Here is a 25,101-nt window from a genome sequence, read left to right as displayed (position 1 = left end):
AGAATCCTCTTAGCGTGTGATGGGGTAGGGTCAATGAGGGGTGTGGGCAACAGCCAATCACTTTAGGGATGATTCCGCCAGCAGAATAGACACAAGAACACATCTAATGCAGTACGTCTCTACCCTGATTCCTTTCTTTTTGGTAAGTTTTTTACTTCCTGACCTTGCTATAATGTAAAAGGAGATGGTTGACGTCCTGTCTTCCCTGGTGAAGACATAGCTGAGTGGGGGAAGGAGCACTCTACTGGTTAAAATTGCTGAGTGATAACTGAACCTCTGACCAGGGAGCGGCTTGGTATTGCAAGTATCCCTCCCCACCTCACACACAGCTCAGAGCCATATGACCTGTGATGCCTGTGATGCATCGCTCTGTCTAATGCCAGGAATCCATATTACCAGAAGCAAACTAGGCCAACAGCAATCCTCCTGCCTCCCAACTCCAGGTCAAGAAAGGCACAAAGGAGACTGACAAATAACACTGAAGTGATGCTTTGGATCCAGGAGACCTTGAGGTACCAGAAGAGTTCTGATGGCCCCATCTAGCAGATGGGAAAGGTGAGGCACCAAGAGACTGATTAATTACTTCAGGTATAAGTGAGAGGGTACCAGGAATTTAAAGAGGGAAGACTCCTTTTCCCCAACCCCTCCCAGGGAAGAGTGATACCCTACCAACAATAGCACAGCTTGACACAGGCAATTCTAGCCCTTCAGCCACCACACGCAAGCAACCAAGGATCCTGAATTGTCCTCAGAGCACTGACCTAAGTCACAGAGGGAATCCTACACACGGCTGGAGCTTTAGGCAAGAGTGGCCTGGGCAGGCACAGAAGGTAGCTCTGCTTCGTAAGGCAATGGCTTCTGTCTGCAGGAGCTAGCCCACACAGGAAAGTGGGCATCAGACACTGCCTCCACTGAAATACATCACCTTCCATGGAAGCCTCATGGGGTGGACCACTGCTGCCGAAGGAAACCATCACCTCCAGGGAGGTGGAGGATGGAGGGCTTCCATTAAAGCTAAACAGCATCACCGATCCAACCCATCCCTACACCTCTTGGGAGAATAAGGGATTATTATCTGTAGATGATTGTCTAACTAGAAAGCTAGGGACTCAACTGAAAAGATTATGGGAACAGGATAATTTGTTCACGTGTCCAATTAATAGCCCAGCAACAGCTTTGTAGTCGCTTGTGCATGAACTAACATCTTAGAAGCGCTGTGCTTTCTCGGGAAACTTTCAAGTTCTGTGCAACTTGTATTTTCAAAGACGGAGGTGAGTCTGAGAGATAGCCCCTCGTCGCAGCTGCAACTTAAATCGTCTGGGACACAAATGTTAGAAAGATGCCCAAGGCAGCTGTGGCAGAGAGCCCAATGTTGGCCTCTGTGCTCTCTCCTCCTCTACTTTCTATTCCAACCCAAAGACACAAGTGGATGTGGGTAGATTGTGCCATGTCATTTCCAAATGGAGTAAGTCTGTAAAACAGTGGTGACAGATGGGAAAATACCATGTCTGGCTTCTCAGTGCCTCGTGGTTCATTAGTCTGGAGAGTTCAGGGTGTGGCAGCCGGACTGGAGATGCCTGGAGTTTGGTCAAAGGGAGGCCACACCTGGCTATATCCAGCAGCACGACCTGTACAGGGCGGCTGTCATTTGCGGTCCAGGCTGGCATGTAGCTGGGCCTCTCGCACCATGCGGTCAAAAGAGCGCGTGTTGGTTTCCTCCCGCACCTTCTCCCGCACATGGAAGGAGGCCCGGGCCGTGGAGCGAGCGCTCTCTAACGCGCTTCGCCGTTCTCGAGAGAGCTGCTCGCTGCGCTCCAGCTTGCGCCCAATGGCCTGCAGCAGCTCGCGGCGGCGGCAGTCTTCGTCTCTCTCCACCTTCTCCTTGTTGGCACGCTGGGTCCTCTCCTTCTCCAGGCGAGTCTGAACCACTCGCCGGGCCTTCTGCTGCACCGCCTCTTCGGCCACCTGTGCCGCGTGCTGCAGCCGCCGTTCTCCCGCCCGCGCCAGCGCCTCCAAGTGCGCCTGATGCTCCCGCTCTTTGCGCTCGGCAGCTTCCTTGGCCCGCCGACCCTGGAGCTCCTCTCTCCGCGCGCGCTCCCGCAGCTCCCGGGCGCGCTGCTCCTGCAGCTGCTCATAGTTCTCTTGCGCGCGGCCCAAGCTGGCCTCCAGGGAGCTCCGCAGGCCCTCCCGCTCCTCCTGCTGCTGCCGGACTCGGCCTCGAAGCAGCGCCTCGTGGCGCGCCCGCTCGGCCCGGCTCAGCTCCCGCTTCTCGCGCTGCAGCTGGCCCTCTTGCCGCTGCCTGGCGCGCGCCGCTCGCTGGGCGCGCTCCCTGCGGACCAGCTCCGCGCGCTCCCGCCCCTCTTGCAGGCCCTCCTCCCTCTGCTTCAGGTTCTGCTCCTGCTGCAGCTTGCGCAGCCGGTCGTCGCGCGCGGCGCGTTCAACCCGCTCCCGCCGCAGCAGGCCCTGACGCTCCGCCAGCTCCCGCCGCCGCTCCTCGCTACGCTCGCACTGCTGCTGCCGCCTCCGCGCGGCCTCGCGCTCTTCCCGGCCCCGGCGACCGCGCCGCTCCTCCACCTGCGCCGCCCAAGCCCGCCTGCCTTGCTCCAGCGCGCGCTGCTTCTCGCGCTCCTCGCGCTCCCGCCGCTGCTCGGCGCGCACGCGCTGTTGCTCCCACTGGCCGTGGGCCGCGGCGCGCTGCTCCAGCAACAGGCGCTCCTCCTGGTGCCGGGCCAGCATGAGGGCGGCGATCTTACGGTCGCGCTCGGGGACCCCGCGCAGGCCTCGCTCGGCGCGCACTTGGCGGACGATGCGTTCCACATGCTGAGCGGTCTGTGGCGAGTGGCTCAGGTCTCCGAGGCTGAAGCTGCGGGCCGTGAGTGGAACCAGAGCAAGGGCCGAAGGGCGGCCTAGTGGGTTGGGTGCAGACGCCGCCGAGCCCGCGGGGCAGCTGTTCCTGGCGGAAGTTCGAGGTGGCCAGCGAAGCTCCCGAAGGCTCTCCCCGCTGTAGGACGACGACGAGGCCCCGGACTCGGAGCTCAGGGCACCGTCCCGCCGGCGGGAGAGCGAGTCCAGCGAGTGGCTCTTCCTACCTGTCCGAGAACCCGCGGGCGGAGGCCGGCTCCTGGCCGGAGGACTGGGAGAAGTCCTTCGAGCAACTCGCGAGGCGGGCGAGGCCGGGAGGCTGCTGCTGCTGCTGCAGCTGCTGCTGCTGCCCGCGCTCAGGGCCGAAGCCGAGGCCGAGGCTGAGGCTGAGGCCGGGGCCGCCGCGGGACCCTTGGGTGTGAAGAGGCGCCGCTTCTCCTCGCGTATGATGCGCTCGCGCTCGGCGCGGCACTGCTGCAGTTTGGCCAGGCGCTCCGCCTCGTAGGCCTCGTACAGGCCGGTGGCCACGCGCATGGAGCGGCCCGGGGCCTCGCGCACCAGGTCGGCCAGGGCCCGAGGCAGCAGCTCCACTGGCTTGACGGCACAGCGGGCGCAGGCCTCCAGAGAGCGGGGGCTGGTCAGGACGTAGCGGCTGCCCTCTGCCTCCGGGCAGGCGAAATTGTAGAGATCGAGGTGCAGCAGCGGAGACTGCTCCCGGCGTCCACCTTCTGCCCCGCAGGGGACTTCAGCCTTTCTGGGCGCCGCCGCGGAGGCGGAGGCGGAGGCCGAGGAGGCAGCAGGTTGCTGGGCTCCCTGGGCATCCGGGGGCACGGACGCTGTGGCTTCATCCCCTTCTGTGCCACCGGGCTCTGCTTCCTCTTTCTCCTCTTCTGGCACCGGGTCCACCATAGCCGAACCTCGTCCTTTGTTGGAGTCCCTGAGATGATAAGGGGGCGGGGGGACATAGAGGATCTGTGAGCTGTTTCTCCCTCCTCGGCCATATGTACCCCTCCCAACTTAATCCGATTTCAGATTAGGCTCAGGGGCCTGATGGAACGTAAATCCTACAACTGATGCCCTGAAAACTCAGGCTGGGCAGTTGGGCAGGGAGGGGTGGGTACGCTGGGCCTCAGACAGCAGCCTCAGTCTCCCTCAGTCCTAGAATGCAGGGCCTTTCGGGAGACCACATTGGCGTGAGGCCCGCTAGCTGCATCCTCCTCCTGCAAAGATTGAAGCGCAAGGAAGGCTGCAGCCAGCGAGGGAGGCGCTGGAGGATTCCCGGGAGGATTAGCTATTTGTTTGTAGCTTAGGCGGGCTGCTGGGATGCAGCTTTGCAAGAACACAAAAGAGGAAGAGGCCTGTGCATGCCAAAGTGCATGGCTGCGAGGGCCCCAGTTGCCTAGGAAGAAGTTTATGGTTGATTTCTCTCTATCAAAAGGACCCGGGGTGCAGGGCCCCCGGGAGATGGAAGGGCTGAGAAGAGTCTCCAGAGGCTCCTCTGAGTGGAGTGATGGATTCTTTCTCCAGCCTCTCCAGCGGGGCTTGCTGGGAGCTCTGCCGCCTCTTCCTCCAGCCCCCACCCGGTGTTTGCCCAGGATGCACAAGGCACCTGAATCCTCCCAGATGCACCCAATCTCCAAGGCTGAATGTGCAGTTAAAGGTACCATCATCCCCAGTATGGTGGACTCAGACTCCAGCCCCTGATGCTCACCAGTTCCCGCACCGCATCTCAGGGGAGTGGGCTCTTAGAGCGCCTTAAACCCTGCCGCTCCACGCTGGGAGCCGCTAGGTCTCTGAGCGGGTTCACTTACCCCAGGTCCGGGCTCCGGCCCCCTTGCCGAGGGCTTTTGTTCACCTCTCGCTGTTCTCCCCGGCGCCTCCTCAGTCTCCGCGCTGCCGGCGGGGTCGGGTTACTGCCGGCTGCAGCAGCCAGCGTCTCTCCATGGGAGACTACGAACAGGGTGCACACATCCCAGACGCTACCTAGCCGGGGGAGGGGGAGTGCGACAAAGTCTTCCTAAAATAACGTGGCTCTGCTCCCTTGCTCACACTGATTCTTAAAAAAGGATTCTTCCCTTGCCTCTGCATCCATCTCCACCTCTACCGCCAAGGTACCGCAGGTCTCTCGCTGCTCCTGGCGCCTCCTGGTGGCCACTTAAGGGTATTCATTTGTTTGCCTCGAGGACGACAAAGCAATTAAAAATACAGTAACTACACATGAATGCATATAAATATACACATGTACACGTACATAATACACCTATGCAGAGAGATGTGGACATAGCAATTATCACCGGAAACCTAGTCTTTGGGCACCGTAGGTGGGTAAAATGAAATAATCAGTATATTTCTCAAATATAAAGGGATCTTAAGCAGACAATCAGCAAGTAATTGGGTAGAAATAGGGCACTTGGTCCAAATAGTGATTTTTAGTATTTAAGGAAAGCTAAGGGAGAACGAATGAAAACGAAGAATGATGACACATTATGGAAATGCCGTTACCTTGTTTGCTAACCTAAATAAAAACAGTCGACAAACGACACACGAGTTTGAGACAGCCCAACACGAGTGGCCACCGGAGCTACGTCTGAGTCGCTCATTTCATACACTGAAACTGATCGGTGCCATGTAATGAGTGCTTTCCGATGACACCTCATCCCACCCTTCCCACGAGTGGTAGTGGCCAAAGACATCCCAGATTAGAACCCTCCAAGGAATGGGGGAGCATTAGAGAGTGTGGGGAACTGCGATGCTAAAGAGTCTGAAGGACTGGTCGGTGGTGACACATTCCTTTGATCCCAGCACTCAGGAGGCAGAAGCAGAGGCAGGTGGATCTCTGTGAATTGGTGACCAGCCTGAGCTACCGAGTTCCAGGACAGCCTGGGCTACACAGAGAAACTAAACAAAATCCCCAAACCAAAGGAAACCGTAAGGGGAAAGAAAAGTTTTTTCTGTTTTTGGAAGTGAAGGTTTTGAATAAGGAAATGCCACGGACAGACTTTTTAGGAACATAACTCTAGCAACAACAGGACAAGGCCCAAGAGACTAAGGAAGCAGTTGGGGAAGGCACAGCAGTTACCCAGCGCGGGAGTGTTGGAACCAGAATGGGAGCCGGAGTAGGAAAGGAGGAGTGGGGTTTTTGCGAATGCAGTGGGAGGCAAAGCTTGGCTCTCGTGTGTGAAGTGAGGGATCGAGGATGGCTGCCTGGAACAGTGAGATGCCTCTGTGTGTGTGTGTGTGTGTGTGTGTGTGTGTGTGTGTAAGACAGACAGACAGACACAACGAGAGGATCCAGGAGGGAGATTAGCCGGTACGGGATGCCGTTTTGGGGCAGTTATCCCTCATATCCCTCTCCATCAGTAGAGCAGGGCCTTTCAACAACAGGTGTCTGGCTAAGTTGTATTAGAGGTCTGGACTGGAACTAGATTGAGGATGTCACCATTTATGGAAGGTTCCTGTGCTGGCTAGTTTTCTGTTCACTTGACACAAGCTAGAGTCATTTAAGAAGAGGTAACCTCAACTGAGAGAATGTACCCCCCAGACTGCTCCGTGAGCAAGATTGTTGCATTTTTTCTCTCCCTCCCCACCCCCCAGACATGGTCTCTCTGTAGCCCTGGCTGTCCTGGAACTCACTCTGTAGACTAGGCTGGCCTCAGAACTCAGAAATCCGCCTGCCTCTGCCTCTCAAGTGCTGGGATTACAGGCGTGTGCCACCATCGCCTGTCTTTTTTTTTGGGGGGGGGAGCATTTTCTTAATTAGCAATTGATGTGGGGGTGCCTGCCCATTGTGGGTGGTTTCACCTCTGGCCAGGTGATCCTGGGGTGCATAAGAAAGCAGTCTGAGTAAACGTTCTGGAGCAAGCCAGTAAGCAGCAGCTGTCCATGGCCTCTGCATCTTCCTGCCTTGAGTTTCTGCCCTGACTTCTTCCGATGATAAAACTGTGATGTAGAACTGTAAGCAGAAATAAAGTCTTTCCTCCCCAAACTGCTTTTGGTCATGGTATTCCATCACAGCAATAGAAACCCCAACTAAGACGGTTCTTAAAATGAATAATATGTGTGAGATCATGCAGAGAAGAGAGATGGGTTGATAACAGGATATCACTGATAGGATTTCAAAGAAAGAGCAGAGCCATGGATGAGACCAATAAGGAACGGAAGGGGAGTGTGCTTGCTATATGAGGAGAGCGCTCAGAAGAACATGCATCAAGTACTAACGGCTACAGAGGTCCAAACAGGTTTCTTCTGGAATCAAATATCCAAAGAAACTAACACTCACCAGCTTGGGTGACACTGGCAAAAATCTCAGCATGTTGTACAGAGAGAGCAGATGCCAATGCGTGATGGTGGTCACGGAAGTGGGAGGTATTGCTGCGACTCTTAGGCAATGATGTTAGGAATTGTAAGGTTTGAACTTTAACCTGCTCCCAAGCTAGCAAGTTAGCCCCTGTGGTGCATAGATGCTGATAGAGAACCTGATGCTCCTGGGCCCGAAACGAGGACTTTGTTACTCATGTACAGAAAGAGCATGGGGTTCACTTTCTCGATCAGAGTGGGACCCGGTGGATATTACACATAAAATGGGCTTGTGTTACAGGCAAGCACTCTAATCTTTTAAAGGGGAGCTGTGATACTTAATTTGCATTATCAACTTGGTTGGATTTAGAATCACCTAGAGATTTACCTCTAGATGTGTCTATGAGGTCATTTCTAGGTTTAGCTGGGGTGGGAAGACCCAATCTGAATATGGGAGCATCATCCCATGGTCTGGGGTCCTGGACTGAATGGAAGAAGTCAGGGAGAGACAGGGGGTGTGGCTCCATTGTTAAAATGCTTACCTGGCCCGTACAAAGCCGTGGGCTTGATTTTTATCACCATATAAAGTCCTACATGGCAGTGCACACCTGTAATCCCAGCACTCAAGAGGTAAAGGCAAAAAGATCAGAAAACTCAAGATTGTCCTTAGCTACATATTGACTTGGAGGCAAGCCTGTGCTGAATCACAAAGACCCCGTTGTCTCAAAAAGAAACAGGAAGAGGGAATATGGGCTAAGCACCAACCTTTCCATTTGTGTTCTCTGCTTCCTTACGAGGGACACGATGTAACCATCCCCATGCCTTCCGTCATGATGAACCATGCCCCTTTTAAGCCAGGAATCAAAATAAATATTTCCCCTTAAGTTCCTTGTGTCAGATACTTAGCCATAGCAATGTGAAGAGAGACTAACAGGAGAGCTAACAATGAGTGAACATGGTCTTGTTGTGTCCCAAGGGAGGCATTGTTTAATTATCCCTGGCTGGCAAAGGAGTCCTCCCTGTGACCTGGCGGGAGCCACTGTCTCTATTGTTCAAGGATGTTTGCTCAACAAACATCCGTGCAATAAAGTGCACAAAGGGCTTTATAGGATGTGCAGCATGAAATAGAAAAGAAGCAGATGGTCACATGGCTAGTAAGAGGGGAGGCTGGGATTTGGACCAGGCTCTGACTAATCCTGAAGGCCATGATTTGTACTTCCTTCCATTTTAAACTCTGTATCTGGAGAGATATAAATTCAGGTAGTGAAGAGTAGAGTGGGCTGTCCAACAAATCCATCCCTGGGTTTTTCTCTTTGCAGAGAATCCCCTTAAATTATCTCGCAGAACTAGGAAAACTGTGCATATGTTATATGCAAAGTATAATAGCAATATTATAAAAATATAAAAGGAAGAATGCACACACACACACACACACACACACACACACATCCCAATTAGCCTTGAATTTGCTGAGAATTACCCTGGAACTCCTGATCCTCCTGATTCTATTCTCTAAGTGCTGGGATTACACCGAGATGAAAGGCTGATGTCCATCACAGGGAGATTCCCCCCTCCCCAAAGATCAGAATGTTACACCCAATTTCATTGTGACATGTGGTAGAGAAAGCAACATCCACCTGTCCACAGTGGTAAGGCTCTATTATTTCAGGCAATTTTTGAAAAACTCCTTTTTATTTATAGTGTGTGTGTGTGTGTGTGTGTGTGTGTACTTACAGAAGTCAGAAAAGAACATCAGACCCTCTGAAACTGAAGTTACAGACAGTTGTGCTCCCCCCCCTTCCCCCACGTGTGGGGAGTTCTCTGGAAAAGCAGTAAGGGTTCCTGAACCCTGAGCAATCTCTCTAGGTCTCTGACAAGTTGTTTTTGTTTTTGTTTTTGTTTTTGTTTTTAACCTCTCTGAATATTATCTTCTGAAATACAGATTTATTTTGCCATATATCAGTTCTTAAAGATAATTGATTGGGTTCTTAGGTCTTTTAATGCAGTAGCTCATTAATTTAAAATAAAGCAAAAAACAAAACAAAACCCACCATACAGGGGGCACATTATTTAAATTTCTTTTGCCGCCAGGTGTGTTTATAATCCCAGAACTCAGGAGGCTCATGGACCCGAGGCTGTAGGATCTAAAAAGCAAGCAACCAACAAAACCCCTCCGTTCCTCTTGTCGGGCTTCCCTCTTCCTCGTCTCTGTACATCCTACTTGTCCCCCCTCCAAATCCGCCCCTCTTTCCAGAGAAGAGGTTTTTGTCTTGTACTTTTCTGCACTCGGAGGTTCCATATCTCTTGACAACTCGTTTTTGTAAACCAGCTTTCGCTGGAGCACAGCCACGCTCATTTGCTTACACATTGTCTGCTCTGCTTTTGTCCAACAGTGGCCAGCATCAATAGATTTGACAGAGACCACATGACTCAAAGCTTTAACTGCTTATTATCAGGCTTCTGGTAGAACTGTTTCCCAGCCCCTGTTCTAGTGGCTGATAACACCTTGTGTCAGTCATCAACTGACCTCCAAATCCACCTTGCAGTACCTGTCCTGGCAAAACAGACAAAGTCCTTCCCACTAGACAATAAGCCTCACATGGAGGCTCACCAGGAGAGGGAGGCGCTGGGGTAGGGTGGGGCAAGGGGACCTCTCCTGGTTCTTCCTGGACGCTAGCCCGTTCCTACTTGGTTTGTGTTACAGACGCCTGGGGACTTCCTATGGCACTGCCCTTCAGCTGAAGTCCCAGAACAGCCCTTTAGCGATGCCTGGGTTTGAGGACCGCCTTCCTTTGCCAGCCTTAGGTAGCCACTGCCTGCCCTAGGCCTTGTGCCAACTCCTCCTCTCCAGCCTCATTTGCCTGCGGTTTTGGAGATGCTTTCCTCCTTGTTCAACAACTGTGGAACTTGAATCGGGCAGACATCTTTGCTGTCTCAAAGACTGCAACCTCACCTCCTCCGAGAAGGCCTGAACAGTGATCTCAAGGCAGGGTCGTCCCTCCAGTGTCCTCCCCGAGCACCCAAGGCTGAGGAAGGTTTTAGATCTGTATGTGCATGTGCGTTCTCAGCTTAATGGCTCTGTAAATTAAGCTTCTGCTAAAATCACCGTGGCTTTGTCTCCCGAGTGGATCTAGACAAACATGATTAAAGTATCACCATTCCTGATTTTTTGAGATTAAATCATTAAGAAGAAATTTCAGATGTAAACCAGCAGGTAAAGGAAGTATTTGGCAAAAGAACATGTTTTATTTTATACTTAGTAAGGAATATGCTAATCAAAACAGCATCAATTTCTATTCTGCAGTTCTATTTAGCTGGCAGCATTCGGACAGCAGCGAACCGCAAGGAACTCTGCCTCAAGCAATATGAAGGGCGAAGGCCAATCCCCGAGGTTGTCTTCTGAACTCCACATGTGTGCCGTGGCATGCATGCACCTGCACCTACATACAAGTACACACATATCAAACACGCCTTGTGCAGTTTCAAAATGTCTACGTTGTGGAACTGTCAGCAAGGAGACCTAGAGGCAACTTTTGCTAACCAACACAGAAATTAGGAAGGGGAACGCTCACCAGTAGAAAAAGAATCACTCAAAGGCCAGCACTGTCCCAGCATGCGGCGGCAGTGACAAGGACTTCCAAGCTGCCCTGCAAGGTAGACAGGGTCCCCTCTGTTTTGGGTCAAGACTGTAATGTGTCCTTTCTGCTCTGTGTACCATTGAGAAGTCTGAGTAGTGCTTCTCTGCCTGTTATATGTGTTGTTATCTGTGGCTGCATCAGAATATTTCGAGCTGTTAATCTGCTTTGGCCGACCTGAGTCATTAAAAGGTATGAAGCAGGCAGTGCTCATGTCCTGTGGGAGAGCAGACGCCAGCAGCCTGGGCTGGGACGTGGCTAGGCAGGTAAAAGGCTGGCCAGGCAAGCATGAGGATCTGAGTTCGTATCTTCAGAACCCGCATAAGGCTGGGCACAGCAGCGAGCGTCTGTGATCCCAGCACTCCTAGGGTGAGGTGGGAGGCAGAGAGACAAGGCAATCCCTGGAAGCGTTTAAGTCAGCTAGCATGGTTCAAACAGCAGCGGGCAGCAAGAAACTGCATCCCAAACATGCCCTCAAAACACAGAGGGCAAAGGCCAACACCTGAGGTTGTCTCCTAATTCCACATGTGTGCGTGGCAGGCATGCACCTGCACTCACATACATGTACACACATATTAAACACGCCACATGGAGTTTTTTTTTTTTTTTTGAAAAAAAATGCCTTCATCATAGAGCTGTCAGCAAGGAGACCTAGAGGGAGCATTACAATGAGCCCAGCGTTGTTGATTGTTGGCTGAGGTTACCTTGCTGGCCTGGAACCTGTCAAGAAGAGGTCTGGCTGGACTGCAAGCCCCAGGTTTCCTTGTTTCCACTCCCTTAGCTCTGAACTCATCGCCTTGCGAAGCTTGTAAAATATGGGTTCTGAGGACCAAACTCAGGTCCTTAATGCTGACTTACCATGGCAAGCACTTCACAGGTTCACCCGTCCTCTCCCCAGCCCACACTCGTCAGAAGAGCAGTCTTGTGGGAATAGAGCCACACATGATTCCATTGTAACCTGCAGATTTTTGAAAAGTTCTGATGTCAGCCACACATGAAGGCACAGGGTTCTAGGGATTTATTAAATATGAATTTTACATAATACTAAATATGAACTCAGTAGAAAATTGGTAAAGTGGAAAGAATGACTTCTGGCTACCTTCAGCTGCTCAGGTTTGAGTGTCCCCAGGGTGCCAACCACTGGGACAGCAGTAGCAGAGCCTTTTACCGTGAAGACTGCAATGGGGGACTCTGTTATAAATCAGCCACAGATGCTGGGCGGGCAGCTAATGAGGTAAGCTCTGGGCAGGCCTGAACTGAGGCTGTGGCCATGAGGACAGAGAGCAGAGGGGGACATCTAAAGTGTATGTGAGAGGGTGGGGATGTAGCTCAGTGGTAGAGTGCTTGTCTACTGTGTATGAGGCCATGGGTCCAGTCTTCAATAATGAAGAAAAACATATATGAGAGACAACACACACAGTTGGTAAGTGACTTGGGGACGGTTCAAACTCCTTAGGTTTCTGGACTGAACAACAGAGACTGAGTTGAGTGGAGAGGAGGCAAGGCCATTTATTCAGATTGGGAATGAAGGGTGAAAGGCGAGGATGGTGAGTTCCACTTTCAATGTGCTGGGTGGCCATATCTATCAGGTTGCTTAAGGATAAACATATCAGAGTCTACACCCAAGTTCAAATCCCAGTTTGTCTGTGTCTTGGCTCTTTAACCTTCAGGAAATTCCTGAGCCTCTCTGACTAGCCATTTGATCACCACGGAATGGCTGTAATCGGGAACCTGTCTCTTTGTTTTGTCAATAAACTTTGCTTACCTTTAATAGTTTTGTTTTGAGGTGTGTATGGATGTTTATGCCTGAGGGTATGTCTGTGTACCGCATGCATACCTGGTGCTTGAGTAGGCAAGACGATATGTATGGGACTGGAGTTACACACAATTGAGAGATGCTCTGTTGATGCTGGGCTTTGAACCCCTGGTCCTTTGGAAGAGCAGCCACTGAGCCATCTCCCCAGCACTTGATTTCCCATCTTTTAAAAAGGCAGAGAAGGCTATAATGCAGCTCACATGGTTGTTACTGATAATTAAATGAGATGAAATATGTTCCTCACATAACACAAAATACCATATATCTGGCAAAAATAATGAAAGGCAATTATTACTGTTAACTTAATTTGAACTAAATGATGAACAAATTCAAACTTTCCAACTTTCTTCTGGTGAGTTTCTTTGTACTCATAAATCACGTCTCTAACTGGACTTTCAGTTCCTCTGCTCCGGTTGGAAACGTTGCTTCCTATTTTCCCAGTTGCTGCTGGAAATGAGAGGATTTCTCTGGACAGAGTGGAACAGTTAACCCAGCGGAACAGCTGAGTTAACTGGACCCAGGACTCAAAGGAGACTGGGACCTTGATGTGCACTCTGAACTCTTACCGCCAGATGGCGCCAGTGCTCCGCTCATCAGCGCATAGTGAGACCCTTCAAAGCGACATTCCAGGTCTAACACCAGACCAGATGCTTCAATCCAGGGATGTAGGTTTTACCCAAAGGTCAATTTCATAAGGGGGTTCGATGACAATACGCATTCCTTCTAACTGTGGAATTGATGTACTCACAACTCAACTCAGATGGTATTGTAGTGAGGTACTCATTGAATGGGTCAGTTTGGGGTGGGCAGTTCTACACTACCCAAAATGGTTGAGTGAGCCGTGATATATAAAAATTTAATGTCATTTTATTTAAATTTTTTGAGACAGAGTCTTAGTACATAACCCAAGTTGGACTGAAACTTTCAATGTAACTCCAGTTAGCCTGGTCTCATAACCCTGCAGCTGTTGTCACCCAAACTACGGAGCTTACAGGCTTAACAATATTTTTTTATTAGAAAAAAATCCAAGCAAGAACATGCACACATACACACACACACACACACACACACACACACACACGAATGAGAATCCATCTACACTTCCATAATGTTGTTTAGCTGTAGCTTTTTTTTTTTAATCCAATTTGAGAACTGGAAAATGGCCTTTGACGGGGAGGTCCTATGTTTTATGTCCTTTTGTTCCCAGGTCTTATGTTTGACATATTCAGTAAAGGTTTGTAAAGCAAATATTTGCTAATAACTTGGTTCCATTTCTCGCCTCCTTCCTTTTCTTAGAGAGGTGAGCAGGGAAGTGACCCCTGCTATCCCAGCAGCACTGAGGACCAGGAGAGGTTTTCAAGACAGCCTCCTCCACCAAAGCTGAGGAGTTAGACACAGCATGGCTTTAGGACAACAGATACTGCTGTATGTGTGTGCATGTGTGTTGTGTGTATAGTGTGAGTGTATTATGTATGTTTTGTGTATTGTGTGTGTTTTGTTATACTATGTTGTTTGTGTTCTTTTGTGTGTAGTGTATGTTGTATGTGTATTATGTGTGTGATGTATATAATGTGTGTGTATTATGTGTGATGTGTATGTGTAGTGTATGTTATATGTGTATTGTGTGTTGTACATGGATAATTTGTGTTGTGTGTTGTATGTGTGTAATGTGTGTATATGTTTTGAGAGTCTCGTCATGTAGCCCAGTATGACCTGGAATTTATGATTTCTGCCTTAACCTCTAAGTACTGAGATGATTGGTGCATACCACGCTATCCTTCCTCTTTTCCTATCCTTCCTTCCTCCCTTCCTTCCTTCCTTCCTTCTTCCCTCCCTCCCTCCCTCCCTCCCTCCCTCCCTCCCTCCCTCCCTCCCTTCCTTCCTTCCTTCCTTCCTTCCTTCCTTCCTTCCTTCCTTCCTTCCTTCCTTTTTCTCTCTCATGAATGTGGCAAGCCACTTACTTTCTTGCCATCTTAAAGCTGTGTTGTCTTAAAAACAGGGGTTATATCTGTTTTGCCAAGTGGCTATGAAAATCATACCAAACAGCCCGTCTCTTGGTGTACGGTAGATATGCAGTAAGTACTGATTTCCTTCACATAGGTTTTATTTGATTTAGGAGAAAATGATTTCGTCTTTGGGGGGAAATGTATTTAAGTTCCTGTGTACGGGCCTAGGACCGGTCCTGGGACTCGGTGATGGGACTTAGCCACAGAACTGGTGGTGATTTGTGGCTGGGGGTGAAGGGAGAGGCAGGTGTGCATTGCAACAGACCAAACTGCATTTCTGTAAAGGAAGAGAGTGGGTTGTGAGAGGGAGGACAGGAGGACCCAGCCCAGTCTGGGCGCTGGAGGCTTTATGAGCCTGAGATGGCTGTGGGGTTAGCTAGTTAGTGTGGGAAGAAGAGAACAGCTCTGTTTTGGTCCGAGTCCTAGTGCTGTGAAGAGGCACCATGACCAGGGCAATCTTATAAAGGAAAGGATTTAATGGCCTACAGCTTCAGCCCTTCAGTCCATTATCATTGTGGCAGACAGCATGGCAGCCTGCAGATAGACACAGTGCCAGAGAAGGAGCTGAGAGTTCTACATCTGGAACCACACAGGCTTGGAATGGGCGTTGTGAAACCTTGAGGCCAACCCCAGTGACATGCTTTTTCTAACAAAGCCACACCCTTTGTAGAAAGTATTTAATCCTGGTGCTAGGTTTCTTCCCTGCCTTAGCTATTTAAGTTCCTGCATGAAAGACACACACACAACCTTTATATTTACAATAAGCCTTAAATAACTCAAGAGCTGGGCAGATACTACTCTTTTGTTCCTTTTGATAGCTCAAGCTATTACTGTATTCCATCCGGGCTGCTCTTAACTCTACCTGGGCAGCCCTCTCGTGACTCCCAGCCCATGGTGGCTTCTCATTCCTCCTCCTGCACTATTCTTCTCCTCGTGGTTCTCCTCTGACCCCCAGCCCTCAAAACCTAACTCACACCTATGTCTAGCTATTGGCTGTTGGTATTTTTATTCACCAATCACAAATAACTTGGGGGTAGGGTTACTTGAGTTTTACATGCAGAATCTCTTGTCTCTGGGGCAACCAGTCTTGGGGGCCCAATATCAGCATTAAAATACAAGTAGCATAACCGGGCGGTGGTGGCGCATGCACCTAGCACTCTGGGAGGCAGAGGCAGGCAGATTTCTGAGTTCGAGGTCAGCCAGGTCTACAGAGTGAGTTCCAGGACAGCCAGGGCTACACAGAGAAACCTTGTCTCCAAAAAACCAAATCCAAACACTGCCTACCCCCCAAATACAAGTAACATTAGGCCAACCTACTACACACACCTACTCCAACAAGGCTACACCTTTCAAAAAAAAGATTTATTTATTTTATGTGTGAGTACACTTAGCAGTCTTCAGACACATCAGAAGAGGGCATCAAATCCCATTCCAGATGGTTGTGAACCACCATGTGGTTGCTGGGAATTGAACTGAGGACCTCTGGAAGAGCAGTCAATGCTCTTAATCCCTGAGTCAACTCTCCAGCCCTGGCTATACCCTCTAATCCTTTCAAATAGTGCCACTCACTGATAGCCAAGTATTCAAAGAATTATGATTTCTAGGGTGGGGCAAGAGGTGTTCTCATTCAAATCACCATACCTAGCATCTTTCCATTTCCTATTTTCCCATCAATCTGTGGGGAGCTAAAGCTTATGCCAAAAACAGCCATGACCTTCTCCCCAAGCCTCACTTCCTCCTAAATCTCCTAGCCCACACCTTCTGGCCAGCTTCTCAAATGGATGCAAGCAAGAGTCTCCTTAAAGATGACATCAGAGAAATGTGTCCACTTCAGGAGTGCTTGTTATTTAGAGTCATGAGCAGACAAATTGTCTCTAAGGAGCAGAGTGGGGACACCAAGAATCTCAGACACTTTTTGGACAGTGTTTTGTGTTGTTCAGGCTTCCTTAAACTTGTTTTTTGTTTTGTTTTGTTTGTTTTGTTTTTTGTTTTTTGGGGGGATTTTTTTTTTCCAAGACAGGGTTTCTCTGTGTAGCTCTGGCTGTCCTGGAACTCACTCTGTAGACCAGGCTGGCCTCGAACTCAGAAATCTGCCTGCCTCTGCCTCCCAAGTGCTGGGATTAAAGGCATGCGCCACCACTGCCTGGCCCCTTCATTTGTTTCTTGAAGTGCTAGGAATTGAACTCAGGGCCATATACATGCTAGAGAGATGCTTTACCACCAAGCTACATGCCTAGCCCTGATGTCAGGTGATGTCTTTCCTCTGCACATTGTGACACTCCTCAGTCCAAGCTCTGACCTTCCTGCTCAGGTTCTAGGTGAAGACCAAAGGTCAGGTCTCCTATAGGGTGAGGGCACATTCTGTTGTTCGGCCATTAGCCAAGCACTAAGAATAAACCTGAGATCAACTCTGGGTGTGACCAAGGCCAATAAATAGTCTGTGAACCTCAAAAGAGCAGGAAGAAGTCACCTGGAACGGAGCTAGACTGTTTTCAATTTCTTGTCTTCATTAGATCAGAGAATGGCTAACGATTACAGACATGATCTGGGATGGCTGGCTGTTCTTTGTGGATGGGATAGGGAAACACGTGTACACATGTGCACACACACACACACACACACACACACTCTAGCCAGACTATATCTATGTATGCATATGACCTCCTATATGGAGGTCAGAGGACAACTTGTAAAAATCAGTTCCGGTCTTCTGCCATGCGGGTTTGGGGGTTTAAACTCAGGTCACCAGTCTTGGTGGCCAGTTTCTTTACCCACCTTGCTGGCCCTCAAATTACTTTTGTGGTTTTGTTTGGGTGTTTAGGATTAAACCCAGAGTCTTGCATATATTAGGCAAGTGTTCTACCACAGAGCCACATTGCTAGCCAAATCACTTGGTTTTGAGTATAGTATCCATGACATAGCTTGTCACAAAAACCTTGGGCTCATAGGTATATTATACAGTCATACCGTAGAATAACCCACAAAGAAACCCAGGCAGGAATTCTGTCTTTGTTAATCTGATCCCCAAATATTTAAATGCACCATAAACTCCATGGAGAGATAAATTGCTAGACACTCCCTAATCCTCAAAGACATCAAGTGCATTCTAGAGACTCCCTCTTGAACTCCAAATTCCACAGTATATTGCTTGGAACTTATGAGGAATTCTGCCTGAGGGTCAGTCTCAAAGTTGAGTGTTAGATGTGTAAAGCACACCTGTTGGCTCCTTGGGCTGCACAGAGCCGTCAGGTGCGGGGTAGAAAGGCTGGGTCCAGAGCGTGTACGTGCAGGCCTTCCTTTGAACTCTGAGTCTCTCTTTCTTTGTTCTTATTCCTCCCCAGCTCCACAGAGATGAAAGCTGTTCGGTAGACCGTGCACAGCCACTGCAGGTTAAGCCTTTGTGGCCTTTGCTGTTGGTCCTGGGAGGAATGCCAGGCTGGGGAGTCTGGAAGGGGAGCTTTTGAAAGGCTAGATTAAGCTGCTGCAGCAGATGTTGCTGGGCGGGCGGCCAGCATGGACTGTGGGCCTTAAATGGCTCCAGAGACCACGGGACAAAGACTGGAAGACACTATACAGAGGTAGAAAGGAAAGGTCGAATGTCAGGGGTTTCTAGGGAAGTCCATGCAGTTCCCTGAGGATGGGAGTCCCAGGGGGGTCCTCTTAAACTGTACAGAAAGAATACAAAAACAAATGACCATATGAACAGAATTAGTGGGTCACTGCATATGTAATCACAAGAAACAGCAATTCCTAATGGCAGACTTTTTGGTGTTGGCAGGGCTTTCTGTCCTTGTCAGGATGTGTAGGATCCAGTCTCCATGGGTCTGCATAGGGGATACCTGTATTGTTCTGGAAACCCACGCTGACTGGCCCTTACAGTCTCCCCACCGTGCTTTCTCAATGCCTCCTGTTACCTCTTACAGACTCTTGTGTTGTGTAAGAGAACCCTGTGTCATGTGCTGCTGTCATTACTGGGAGTGGCTAGTACCTGGCTGTGCATCTTACATAAGTAGGGTATTCGTGCTTGGAAGAGCTCTGTCTAGCTTTAATTCTCTCCACCTTGAAATTCTTGTCATTTTCCTTTATTTATTTATTTTTTTTTATTCGATATATTTTTTATTTACATTTCAAATGATTTCCCCTTTTCTAGCCCCCCACTCCCCGAAAGTCCCGTAAGCCTCCCTTCTCTCCCCCTGTCCTCCCACCCACCCCTTGCCACTTCCCCGTTCTGGTTTTGCCTTATACTGCTTCACTGAGTCTTTCCAGAACAAGGAGGCCACTCCTCCTTTCTTCTTGTACCTCATTTGATGTGTGGATTATGTTTTGGGTATTCCAGTTTTCTAGGTTAATATCCACTTATTAGTGAGTGCATACCATGATTCACCTTTTGAGTCTGGGTTACCTCACTTAGTATGATGTTCTCTAGCTCCATCTATTTGCCTAAGAATTTCATGAATTCATTGTTTCTAATGGCTGAATAATACTCCATTGTGTACATATACCACATTTTTTGCATCCACTCTTCTGTTGAGGGATACCTGGGTTCTTTCCAGCATCTGGCAATTATAAATAGGGCTGCTATGAACATAGTAGAGCATGTATCCTTATTACATGGTGGGGAATCCTCTGGGTATATGCCCAGGAGTGGTATAGCAGGGTCTTCTGGAAGTGAGGTGTCCAGTTTTTGGAGGAACCGCCAGACTGATTTCCAGAGTAGTTGTACTGATTTGCAACTCCACCAGCAGTGGAGGAGTGTTCCTCTTTCTCCACACCTTCTCCAACACCTGCTGTCTCCTGAATTTTTAATCTTAGCCATTCTGACTGGTGTAAGGTGAAATCTCAGGGTTGTTTTGATTTACATTTCCCTAATGACTAATGAAGTTGAGCATTTTTTAAGATGCTTCTCCGCCATCCGAAGTTCTTCAGGTGAGAATTCTTTGTTTAACTCTGTACCCCATTTTTTAATAGGGTTGTTTGGTTTTCTGGAGTCTAACTTCTTGAGTTCTTTATATATATTGAATATTAGCCCTCTATCTGATGTAGGATTGGTGAAGATCTTTTCCCAATTTGTTGGTTGGCCTCACTGCATAACCCACGCTGGTCTCCAGCTTCCGTTTCTTCCACCCCTGTCTTCTGAGTGGTGGGATTACACTCTGCTATGTGTGATTCCATTATTTAGTTTTTAAAAGATGTGTGTGAAAGTCCCTTTAAGAAATACAGGAGATCATGGGTCAACAGGCAGAAGCCCTTAAAGAAGAAACACAAAAAATCCCTTAAAGAATTACAGGAAAACACACAATCAAGTGAAGGAATCACAGTGAGATATCTCTGGAGATAGAAAACCTTGGAAAGAATTCCGGAGTCTTTTTTTTTTTTTTTTTTTTTTTTTTTGGAGACAGGTTTCTCTGTGTAGCCCTGGCTGTCCTGGAACTCACTCTATAGACCAGGCTGGCCTCGAACTCAGAAATCCACCTGCCTCTGCCTCCCAGAGTGCTGGGATTACAGGCGTGCACCACCACCTCCAGGCTAGAATTCAGGAATCAGAGATGCAAACATCAACACCAGAATACAGGAGATAGAAGAAAGAACCTCAGGTGCTCAAGATACCATAGAAAACATTGACTCAACAGTCAAAGAAAATGCAAAATGCATAAAGCTGGTAACTCAAAACATCCAGGACACAATGAGAAGACCAAACCTAAAGAGTATAGGTATAGACGAGAGCAAGGACTTACATCTTAAAGGCCCAGTAAATATCTTCAACAAAATTGTAGAAGAAAACTTCCCTAACCCAGAGAAAGAAATGCCTATGAACATACAAGAAGCCTTCAGAACTCCAAACAGACTGGACCAGAACAGAAAATCCTCCCAGCACATAATAATCAAAACACCAAATTCACTAAACAAAGAAAGAATATTAAAAGCAGTAAGAGAAAAAGGGCAAGTAACTTATAAAGGCAGACCTATCAGAATTACATCAGACTTCTTACCAGAGACGATGAAAGAAAGCTAGAAGATCCTGGGCAGACCTCATACAGACCCTAAGAGAACACAAATGCCAGCCCAGGCTACTATACCCAGCAAAACTCTCAATTATTATAGATGGAGAAACCAAGATATTCCATGATAAAACCAAATTTGCACAATATCTGTCCACAAATCCAGCCCTACAAAGGATAATTGATGGAAAATGCCAACACAAGGAGGAAAACTACACCCTAGAAAAAGCAAGAAAGTAATCTTCTTCCAACAAACCCAAAAGAAGATACCCACACAAACATAAAAATAACATCAAAAATACCAGGAAGCAATAATCACCATTCCCTAATATCTCTTAACAATGGACTCAGCTCCCCAATAAAAAGACATAAACTAACGAAATAGTTCTCATGTAAATATTCAATTTTATCAGAGAATGTTTGCAATTCTCCTTTTAATTAATTTAGTAATTTCTTTTATGACTACTATTTTATCTGCACTATTTTTCATGATAATCTTCAATTTTAATATGTCTTTCTATATACTTTCTCTATTTTATCAGAAATGTTTTCAATGTAAATCTTTTATTTCATCACAAGTTTCTAATTCCACCTTCAATTAATTTAGAAAGAGTTTTTACATCAACCAATTTTTATGTAAAATTTTCCATGAAATAGTAAAAAAAAAAAAAGATTGTGTGTGTGTGTGTGTACTATATATGTGTAATTACCCTTGGAGGCCAAAAGAAGACATTGGATCTCCTAGAACTAGGGTTATAAGTGTTTATGAGCTGCCTATGTGGGTGCTCTCTGGGTTCTTTGGAAAAGCAGAAAGTGGCCTTAGGCCCTGAACCATCTTTCTTTAGACAGCAATGACTCTTTTTATTTATCTATTTTGAGATTCTTGTGTAGCCCTGGCTGACCTGAAACTCACTATACACACACACACACACACACACACACACACACACACACAGGCTGGCACATACCTGTAACCCTAGCACTGAGGAAACCAGGCAAAGAGGATTACTGCAAACCCAAGGTCATTCAGCCCTGCACAGGGAGTTCCAGGACAGCCAGGTGTACATAGTGAGACTTTGTTTCAAACAAACATGTAGACCAGGCTGGCCTTGAAGTCACAGACATCTGCCTGCCTCTCCCTCTAGAATTCTGGGAGTAAAGGCATGTGCTACCACACTCAACAGGCTTCAACTCTTAACAATTATTATCTTTGAACTTGTGTTAGGTCTGAGAAATCCAGTAAGTCTCAGCAGCCTGACTGTGAGCAGCTAAGACACCTGGTCACTGCATATGTAAGGCAGAGACTCAGCCTAGAGGTCCTAAAGACACTACTATTTTTGAGACAGTCTTTGCTTGCTTGTTTGAAACAAAGTCTCACTATGCACCCCTGACTGTCCTGGGTAAAAGGGGCTGAATGGCCTTGGGTTTGCAGTAATCCTCTTTGCCTGGTTTCCTCAGTGCTAGGGTTACAGGTATGTGCCACCATGCCCTCTATGTCCAAGACAGTCTATGGAACTACTGGCCCTAGATTGGTGGCACATGTAAAGTCCACAGGAGAGAGAAGAAGCTACTCAGGAGGAAGGTGCTGGGATCCCCACCAGGAAGTCTGCTTCTCTGTCCCCTGGCTGTATAAATAATACATCAGGCTCAAGGAGGAGAAATTAAATTTAAATGTCATTGCATCCAATGGATGGGATTTCATGGAAGCTCTCATTAAACCAGTTACTAACAAGACAATTTTAAAATTAATTTTTCTTGTAATTGAAGCCACAATGAGAGTGCATAAATGGATGTTTTAAATTACACATCAAAGCTGAAGCTACTTTTAGTTTCTTGTGTGACTTTTATAGGCTACAGAAACTGTGAGAAGAAACTTTCAAATGTCATTGTGTAAGCCTACATCTCTGGCTGAATTCAGCCAGCACAGTGATCCACACCTGCAGAACTATACTATTTCATAAGGAGCAAATACTTTTAAAAACCAAATTTTATGATCCAGTACAGGCAGTAGCATCTATTTCTTGTTCTTTGAACAAGTACACCCTGTTTTTATTTTGCATTATGCCTTGCCAATTATGTAGTCAGCTTTGCCTTTAAGAATTTCACACTCTAGCCGGACGGTGGTGGCACACGCCTCTAATCCCAGCACTCTGGGAGGCAGAGGCAGGCGGATTTCTGAGTTTGAGGCCAGCCTGGTCTACAGAGTGAGTTTCAGGACAGCCAGGGCTATACAGAGAAACCCTGTCTCGAAAAAACCAAAATCCCCCCCAAAAAACCCAAACAAACAAACAAAAAATTTTCACACTCGATAGGTAGTGGTAGCACGAGCCTTTAAAATCCTAGCAGTTGGGAGGCAGAGACCAGCAGATCTCTCAGTTTGAGACCAACCTAGTCTACAGAGTGAGTTCCGGGACAGCCAGGGCTACACAGGGCCCCTGTCTTGAAACAAAACAAAACAGCAAACAAGTCCACACAGGGCATGGTGGAGCAGTCCGGCAATCAGTGATCCCAAGCACCCAGAAGGATCCAGGTCAGCCTGAGCTACAGAGTAGATTCCAAGCCAAGGATGCGCGTAAGAGTAATCAACCCACAGTTGGGCCGCCATGAAGCCCACTTGTGTGAAGAATTTAATTTACTCCCACTGGGGTGGCTCACCACATCCAAAATGCCAACAGTGCTGTAGTTGAGAACCCTACTCTAGAGACCCTCCCAGTGCAGCCCGCATGGTGAGGTGTTTGAGATACGGACCTGAGGGCACCATGCCGAGTTCTCTCAGAATCTGCATTTTAACAGGATCCCCGGGTGATCTGTGTGCACCCCAAAGCTTGAGGAGCCAGCCGGTTGTCCATCTCTAGACAACTGTGGGGCTCTCTTTTCAGTCCTTTAAGTGACGACGCTGTGGCAGGCCATTCCCGCGGTGGATGTTACTTCTCCCATTGCTGAGTCAAAATACCTGGCAGAAGCAGTTTACAGCAGGAAAGCTTTCATCTGACTTGCACTTGGAGGGTACTGCGCATCAGGGCAGGGACGTTTCAAAGGTGTGAAGCAGCTGGTCACACCATATCTGCAGTCAGGCATGCTCAGCTCTCTTTCTCTTAATATTTAGTACAAGACCCCAGGCAACAGACAGTGCCTCCTAAATTTAGGGTGCATTTGCCCACCTCAATGAACCAAATCCAGAAACTCCCTCACAGGCGTGCCCAAGGTTTGTCTTCTCGGCGATTCTAGATCCTGCCAAGTGGTTGACGGTCACTATTAACCATCAGACCTTGTTGCTTGGTCACTTCCTAAGGTCCTCCCAGGCACGGGGTAGGCGAGCCCAGATGCAAGAACACGGTGAGCCATGGCTCAGAGACTCTCAGGCTCACATTTATTTGGATTTTAAATGTGTTTTGTTGTCAAGAAAGCATGCAGAGAAGCAGAGAGGGCTGGAGCCATCTGCAAACGTCCAGGCTCTGTCCTGTCTCATAGTTGCTTGGTGGCAGGCTGCCCACGCTGCCGCAGGCTGGCGATGAGGGATTAGACCCTGGGCATGCGCCTGACTTCATGGCGCGGGGCTTTGAACACGTGACCCACTCTATCTGCCTCCCGTGCAGCACTCGAGGCTCCCTTATCAGCTCCATCCAGAAGCTTTCGGTTTTTCTCAAGGTCCCATAGCTGTCATCAGATAAACTTGTATCACTGGCTCCAAGCTTCAGGGTCCAGATGAAAGTCAGATAGGGGTGCTGACAAGGACAGGCTCCTCCTGATCATAGAATTCAAACTTTACCTTTTTTTTTTTTTTTTTTTTAATGAGAGGCAGAAAAACTAGATTCTAAAAATGTGAACTTTTCAATTTTCTCTTAATGCAACTAAGAATCCAAGCAAACAGCAAATCACAAACAAAGGGTTGTATGGTATCCAACCCTTCTGTGGGAAGCTGGGGCCTGAGACACATCCGTTACGCTGGTCTGTGTTGGCACCTGTCCTGTTGTTGAGCTGTTGCCTTGCTCAGCACCTAGTACCAGCTCTCCCCAGCATTCTTATGAACGAATGCTTGCAAGATATGCATGCAAGATGCTGCTCCCTGCTGTTCTAGCTGCCTGATATATTTAAAGCCTGCATGGTGAGGTGTTTGAGATAAGGACCTCAGGGTGCCATCCCAAGGCCTCACAGAATCTACACTTTAACATGAGCAGTGGAAGGTTGTTTGGACATCCAGGGGGAGGGTTTTAGGCTATTGATGATGAAGACCTTTGGTGTTTTGCAGGTGGGGTCCAGGGCAAGACAAACAATATCAAGCACTTACTTATATCTTGCACGCTGTTTGCCCTCCGGGCTCTGGTTTTAGATTTAATGGAATGAAATCATTTAATCTCTACTCAGTCATACCCAGCATACTCTGCCACTAGCTCCATTTCAGATGAGAGAGCCTGGGTCAGTCTGCAGGAGACAGGCTATCCCTGCCCTGCACTGGAGCAGCCAGTGTTGCATAGATCGCTGCAGGC

At 48.4% G+C, this 25,101-nt stretch overlaps 1 protein-coding gene across 2 annotated transcripts; it reads right to left on the bottom strand.

Annotated features, from left to right (window-relative positions):
* Positions 1 to 1,064: 1,064 nt before the first annotated feature.
* On the bottom strand, positions 1,065 to 24,097 carry Ccdc177 (coiled-coil domain containing 177). 2 transcript variants are annotated; one of them, XM_052185550.1, is made up of 3 exons: positions 23,363 to 24,097; positions 4,674 to 5,039; positions 1,065 to 3,799 (listed from the first exon to the last, which is right to left on the bottom strand). In XM_052185550.1, exon 3 carries the CDS (start codon positions 3,769 to 3,771, stop codon positions 1,645 to 1,647), a length of 2,127 nt encoding a protein of 708 aa, XP_052041510.1. In that variant the 5' UTR covers positions 3,772 to 3,799; positions 4,674 to 5,039; positions 23,363 to 24,097; the 3' UTR covers positions 1,065 to 1,644. The 2 variants fall into 2 exon arrangements, 1 of the variants encoding a protein (XP_052041510.1); XR_007978347.1 differs by lacking the exons at positions 1,065 to 3,799; positions 4,674 to 5,039 and adding an exon at positions 18,843 to 19,820.
* Between the last annotated feature and the right edge of the window lie 1,004 nt (positions 24,098 to 25,101).

The sequence above is a fragment of the Apodemus sylvaticus genome, chromosome 6 (assembly GCF_947179515.1).
Source record: "Apodemus sylvaticus chromosome 6, mApoSyl1.1, whole genome shotgun sequence".
In the NCBI taxonomy this organism is placed as follows: domain Eukaryota; kingdom Metazoa; phylum Chordata; class Mammalia; order Rodentia; family Muridae; genus Apodemus; species Apodemus sylvaticus.
The sequence above is the reverse complement of the archived record's forward strand: the minus strand, read 5'-3'. Positions and strand labels throughout refer to the sequence as shown.